Genomic DNA, 7233 nt, shown 5'->3' with positions numbered 1-7233 from the left:
TGTTCCGCAGAACTTGTTCCCGGCCCGCTTCTTCCCGTTTCACATGATCACTGCCAAAAGTTAACTGTGCTCTACGATTATCTCTGATTAATGCTGGACATCGAACAGTAATGAGAAGATGCAAGTTTACTTCTAGAACACGTTGTGGAACACTTGCCTTTTGAGCTCAGATTGCTACTGACGGATTTTTTCAAATCGTGTCTTAACAGAAGGAAAGCCTTCTGGTATTCTCCTGAGTTACCCTCTATCGCTCTACCACATATTGTTGTATGGATCACATTGAATATTTTCTTATTCGGATATAACTCAGTTTTCTTCATATAATATTGTTTAAGCACTTTCCTGAGCTGTTAGATTTATGTATTCTTATTGCATCTAAACACTTAAAGACTAATAATTCCGAAACGCGTAAAAATCAAACCCAAAACTGACTAAAAAGTCGATTTACCATTAAATTCAAAAGCACAAACTTGTCAGTACTATTTAAAACGTATTTTGTCGTTAAAAGAAATATTCCACAGACTTTGGAAATAGAGTAAAATACTGCACAGTTTATTTAAATTGGCAATAATATCTAAAATTATCAGTGGGTGCGTTAATTTCATGGAGCAGTATACAAAAAACGAATACCTAATTTTTTATTACAATTTGTATGACCTACACAAACTTATTTCTTCAGTTCAGCCTAGATGTAATTTCTGTAAGCATACATTATTCATTTTCATTTATTGATATTATTCTGATTTAACAGGCAATTATAATTTTAGGTTCCCATTGTAAAGATATGAAAACTGATGCCAGTAGCCTATTAAAAAATCATGATAGGAGTGACAGTAATTTAAACCCTTATATAACTTCCAATACCAATATGAGCACTGGAGGACAACGTTTTGTATGTATGATTTGCAAGAAATCATTGTCAAACTATTATCTTTTAAAACTACATATGAGGATACACACTGAGGAAAATTCTTTTGCATGTGAAATTTGCAACAAACAATTTTCAACGAAACCAATTTTAAAATTGCATATGAGAGTGCATACTGGTGAAAAACTATTTAAATGTGAAAATTGCACCAAACAGTTTTCAATGAAAAAACATTTAAATTCGCATATGAGAGTGCATACTGATGAAAAACCATTTGAATGTGGAATTTGCACCAAACAATTTTCAACGAAACACAATTTAAAATCGCATGTGAGAGTCCATACTGGTGAAAAACCATTTGAATGTGAAATTTGCAATAAACAATTTTCAGCAAAACAAGGTTTGAAATTGCATATGGCAGGGCATGCTGGTGAAAAATCATTTAAATGTGGAATTTGCACCAAACAATTTTCAACGAAACACATTTTAACATCGCATTTGAGAGTGCATACTGGTGAAAAACCATTTGAATGTGGGGTTTGTACCAGGCAATTTTCAACGAAACAATATTTAAAATCGCATATGAGAGTCCATACTAGTGAAAAACCATTTGAATGTGAAATTTGCAATAAACAATTTTCAACGAAACCAATTTTAAAATTGCATATGAGAGTGCATACTGGTGAAAAACCATTTAAATGTGAAATTTGCACCAAACAATTTTCAACAAAACACGTTTCGAAATCGCATATGGCAGTGCATACTGGTGAAACCCCATTTGAATGTGGGGTTTGTACCAGGCAATTTTCAATGAAACAATATTTGAACATGCATATGAGAGTGCATACTGGTGAAAGACCATTTGAATGTGAAATTTGCAATAAAAAATTTTCCGTAAAGAATAAGTTAACAAGACATATGCAATTGCATTCTGATGAAAAACCATATAAATGTGGAATTTGCACCAAACAATTTTCAATAATGGATTATTTAAAAGCGCATATGACTAGAGTTCATACTGGTGTAAACCATTTAAATGTGAAATTTGCACCAAACAATTTTCAACAATGAATTAGTTAAAAATGCATATGATATGGCATACTGATAAATAGCCATTTGACTGTGGAATTTGTATCAAACAGTTTTCAACGAAGACTTAAAATCGCATATGTTATAAATCGCATGTAAACTCCTTTAATTAAGTTTATATTTATTTGCCGATGTTTGTATTCGCTCTGTGCGTAACCAAAAATGGGTGCAAATACATGTTGCGTATTTAATTGTATTAATAATAGCAAAAATAGTGAGTGTAGTTTTTATAGATTTCCATAGATTACATATAAATTAGAGAAAAGAAGAAGATGGATTCGTGGTATTAATATGAAAAAGTAAATATCACATAATTTCATTTTTATGCAATTGAAAATAAAAAAATTTAAATAATTTACCTCAAATGATATTTCATAAAGCTTCAAGCTAACCGCAGCCTGCCTGATGACTTTAGGCTTTTATATCATAAATCGTAACTTTTACTATTGAATCCACACGAAAAACTTAAGTCGCCAGTACTAGATTTTTTCCTTTCTTTTCCGTTTGAGGTTGAAAATATAAGTTATGATAAATGTTTAGAAACCCAGTTTTCCTACTACAATTTTTTTGTATATAGACTGAAAAATTTAATTAAAAACTAATTATTAATAATTGTCAATTTCAAAGGTCCAAAACTGTCAGATAAAGGCGGTATGTGTCGTGTCAGTCACGCAAGGAGCGAATAATAAAAGTTTAAATTTAATTGTTTGTGAATACTTTTACTTATGATTAATATAATTAGTAAAACACGGTTGCCTAATTCTTTTATTATTACGATTTCCACGACATAAAAGATCATATTTCCTTCAACCAGCCAAACTTTTGACTTCTTTAGATGTTGGAACTAGTTTTCAACAAAGCAAGTTTTGAAATCGCATATGGCAGTGCATACTGGTGAGAAATCATTTGAATGTGGTTATTTGTACCAGACAATTTTCAATGAAACAACATTTAAAATCTCATGTAAGAGTGCATACTGCTGAAAAACTATTTGAATGCGAAATTTGCAACAAAAAATGTTCAAAAAAGGATAATTTAAAATCCCATAAGAGAGTGCATACTGGTGAAAAACCATTTGAATGTGAAATCTGCACCAAACTGTTTTCAACGAAAAAAGTTTTAAATTCGCATATTATGAGAGTGCATACCTACTTATGAAAAACTATTTAAATGTGAAATTTGCTTCAAAAAATATTTAAGAAAGGATAGTCTAACATTGTTATAATTTAAGTTAGGTGAAGTCCTTCTAGTTTGAAGACATCAAGAGACAAGGAAATATGGGCCAATAAACGTCTGGCCATCAACAATTATACTTTATTCCTTCTTTTCTTACATACAGAACAATACAAAACTTGACTGACAGTAGTTTATTACCTATTTTTAACATTACTCATCCAACTGTCACTTCATATAGAATAACTATAGGACAACATCCACTTTTTATGTTGGATAATCTAACAAACATCACATATGAGAATACATATTGAAGAAAAACTATTTGAATGTGACATCTGCACCAAAAAGTTGTCAACAATGTGTCATCAGTTTTCAACGGAAAAAGTTTTAAATAGGCATATGAGAGTGCACACTGGTGAAAAACCATTTAAATGTGAAATTTACACCAAAAAATTTTCAAAGAGTTATTTAAAAATATATGAAATTGCGCACTGATGAAGAATCATTTAAATATGAAATTTGATCCAAACAGTTGTCTACGAACCAAGTTTTTAATTTGCATATGAGAGTGCGTACTAGTGAAAGACCTTTTACACGCAATAGGTATATGCTCCAGAAAATTTTCACATAATTCTGGTTTAAAAGCACATGCAAACTTACACCTGTGATTACCTATAAAAACTCTTAAATTCTGTAGCGTAACACTGACCATCCTACGTAATAATGACATCAGAGACACATCGAGTATCACCTTTGAAGAATGAATACGTCTGCTGAATCGCCGCTAAAAATCTCTAGATACAGTTGAACTCTCTCGAATATTTTTCATGGAATTTTTCCTCTAATTACGTTTATATTTATTTATCGATGGCTCTATAAAAAAGCTTCAAATTTAATTGCTTGTGAATTCTTTTACTTACAATTAATAAATTAGTAAATAGAATCTGTGATTTTTTATTATTAGGATTTCCGCGACCTAAACAAACATATTTCTTCAACTCAGCCTAGATATATTTTCTGCAACCATACATTTTTAATTTTCATTTAATTACATAATTCTGATTTAACAGGTAATTATCATTTTAGGTTTCTCTTGCAAAGATATGACATCTGATGCCAACAGCCTATTAACAAGTCATAATAAAAGTGACAGTAATTTGAACCCGTATAAAACTTCTAATACCAATGTGAACCTTGGAGGACAACGATTTATATGTATCATTTGCAGGAAACCATTCTCAAACAATTATCGTTTAGAACTACACATGAGGATACACACTGGGAAGAAACCATTTGAATGTGAAATTTGCACCAAACAATTTTCAACAAAGGATAATCTAAAATCACATATAAGAGTGCATACTGGTGAAAAACCATTTGAATGTGAAACTTGCACCAAACAATTTAGAACAAAAAGTAATTTAAAAGCACATATGACACTACATATTCTTGAAAAACCATTTGAATGTGGATTATGCTCCAAAGAATATTCAACAAAGAGGTATTTAACAATACACATGAAATTGCATACTGGTGGAAACCCATTTGAATGTTCGATTTGTACTAGACAATTTTCAATGAAACATCATTTAGAAGCGCATATGAGAGTGCATACTGGTGAAAAACTATTTGAATGTCAAATTTGCACCAAACAATTTTCAACAAAACATATTTTGAAATCGCATATTTCAGTGCATACTGGTGAAAACCGATTTGAATGTGGGATTTGTTCCAGACAATTTTCAATCAAACAACATTTAAAATCCCATATGAGAGTGCATACTGCTGAAAAACTATTTGAATGCGAAATTTGCAACAAAAAATGTTCAAGAAAGGATAATTTAAAATCCCATATGAGAGTGCATACTGGTGAAAAACTATTTGAATGTAAAATTTGCACCAAACAATTTTCAACAAAGCAAGTTTTGAAATCGCATATGGCAGTGCATACTGGTGAAAACCTATTTGAATGTGGGATTTGTACTAGACGATTTTCAATGAAACAACATTTAGAAGCGCATATGAGAGTGCATACTGGTGAAAAACCATTTGAATGTGAAATTTGCACCAAACAGTTTTCAACAAAGCAAGTTTTGAAATCGCATATGGCAGTGCATACTGGTGAAAAACGATTTGAATGTGAGATTTGTACTAGACAATTTTCAATGAAACAACATTTAAAAGCGCATATGAGAGTGCATGCTGCTGAAAAACCATATGAATGTGAAATTTGCACCAAACAATTTTCAACAAAACATGTTTTGAAATCGCATATTTCAGTGCATACTGGTGAAAACCGATTTGAATGTGGGATTTGTACCAGACAATTTTCAATGAAACATCATTTAAAATCCCATATGAGATTGCATACTGGTGAAAAACTATTTGAATGTGAAATTTGCACCAAACAGTTTTCAACAAAGCAAGTTTTGAAATCGCATATGGCAGTGCATACTGGTGAAAAACATTTGAATGTGAAATCTGCTCCCAACAGATTTTAACGAAAAATTTTTAATACGCCTATTTGAGTGTACACTGGTGAAAACCCATTTAAATGTGAAATTGTCACCAAAAAATGTTCAAAGAGTTATTTAAAAATATATGAAATTGCGCACTGATGAAGAAAGAATCATTTAAATGTGAAATTTGCTCCAAACAGTTGTCTACGAACCAAGTTTTTAATTTGCATAGGAGAGTGCGTACTATTGAAAAACCATTTTAATTATGAAATTTGTGCCAAAAAATGTTCAACAGAAAATAATTTAAAATTGCATATGAGAATGCATACTGGTGAAAAACCGTTTACACGCAATATATTCTCCGGAAAATTTTCACATAATTCTGGTTTATAAACACATATGCAAACTCACACCTGTGATTACCTATGAAAACTCTTTAATTCTGTAGCGTAACACTGAGCATCCTACGTAATAATGACATCAGAGACGCATCGAGTATCACCTTTGAAGAATGAATACGTTGCAGCATCACCGCTAAAATTCTCTAGCGGGTTTTATTATAGAGCCGATGGCTCTATAATATATGCAGTGCCCTAACAATATTTAAATTGAAAAAAAAAGCAATAAGAATACTTGCATAAGTTAGCTACTTGGAATCTTGCAAACTGGATGTACTCACTATGTTCATATATGTCTTATTTTGTATATTTTATGTTATGCGCATTAATGTATTGTTACGATATATGATTCATATTTAACTGTAACATCTTTTTCTTACAAATTTCTAACAAATAAATTCGTTGGTGACCGAAGATCAAAGAAGCTTCGAGATAAACAAAATGAGGTGTAGAAACCGGTCTGGTGTTCCATTTCATTCGAGACAATTCAAGGGTCAACATGCGTGGGCTTCGAGATATTCCAGGCTAACGGCTGTTTGATATAAATAGAGGAATTCCCATGGTGTTAGACAGTCTGAAAAATAATATCGCGTCGAATTTAGAATTGTAACGTGGACATAAATATTGTAAATAAATAATATAAATTAAAGTAGTTGTGATAAGTGAAGAATATTGTATATATAAATTAAATAAAGACTTTAATAAACTAAGTGTTAGGATATTTGATAATAAATAAAGTTAATAAATTAGACTAATTAAACTCAGTACAGTATTTTCATCTCCTACTGTATTTTGTGTATGTCATATATTATCTTTTTTTACTTATACATCTAATTGACTTGCTACAAACAAATGTAAAATTTGTAAACGTAGTTAAATAAATCTTGAATCATGGCAACACTGCCAAACGCAAATATATCGTTCTGTGAGCTTTCTTTGTAGTGTAGCTAATACATTTCGTATTGTGGCAAAAGTATAGAGAAGAATTAGCTGGGCAAATTATCCCTTGGGATATTACCTAATAAAGGAAGAAGAAGAAGAAGTATAGAGAAAGTGCCGATGTCATTAGCTACAAATAATCCGTCAAATTTTTGTTTGCGGTATTGCCATGTCCTTATTATGTATATTTTTTATGCCACAAATATGCTTTGAAACAGTACATTTTTATTATATTATTTTAAGAAATCGGTTATTTTTTTAATTCATATAAAACACGAATGAATGAATATTTGTTTCTTTTGAT

General features: G+C 31.0%; 1 protein-coding gene across 1 annotated transcript; it reads left to right on the top strand.

The window, feature by feature from the left end:
- Positions 1 to 772: 772 nt before the first annotated feature.
- On the top strand, positions 773 to 6620 carry LOC140449629 (uncharacterized). The gene is made up of 2 exons (XM_072542872.1): positions 773 to 892; positions 4220 to 6620. The coding sequence occupies exon 2, from the start codon at positions 4237 to 4239 to the stop codon at positions 5632 to 5634; it is 1398 nt and encodes a 465-aa protein (XP_072398973.1). The 5' UTR covers positions 773 to 892; positions 4220 to 4236; the 3' UTR covers positions 5635 to 6620.
- The last annotated feature ends 613 nt before the right edge of the window (positions 6621 to 7233 follow it).

This window comes from Diabrotica undecimpunctata, chromosome 9, assembly GCF_040954645.1.
Source record: "Diabrotica undecimpunctata isolate CICGRU chromosome 9, icDiaUnde3, whole genome shotgun sequence".
Taxonomy (NCBI): domain Eukaryota; kingdom Metazoa; phylum Arthropoda; class Insecta; order Coleoptera; family Chrysomelidae; genus Diabrotica; species Diabrotica undecimpunctata.
Note: the sequence above shows the minus strand (reverse complement) of the source record. Positions and strands in the feature narration are given on the sequence as shown.

What these genes read in the sequence shown, in the direction of transcription:
- LOC140449629 (XM_072542872.1), top strand. Translation starts at nt 4,237, where the DNA reads ATGACATCTGATGCCAACAGCCTATTAACAAGTCATAATAAAAGTGAC.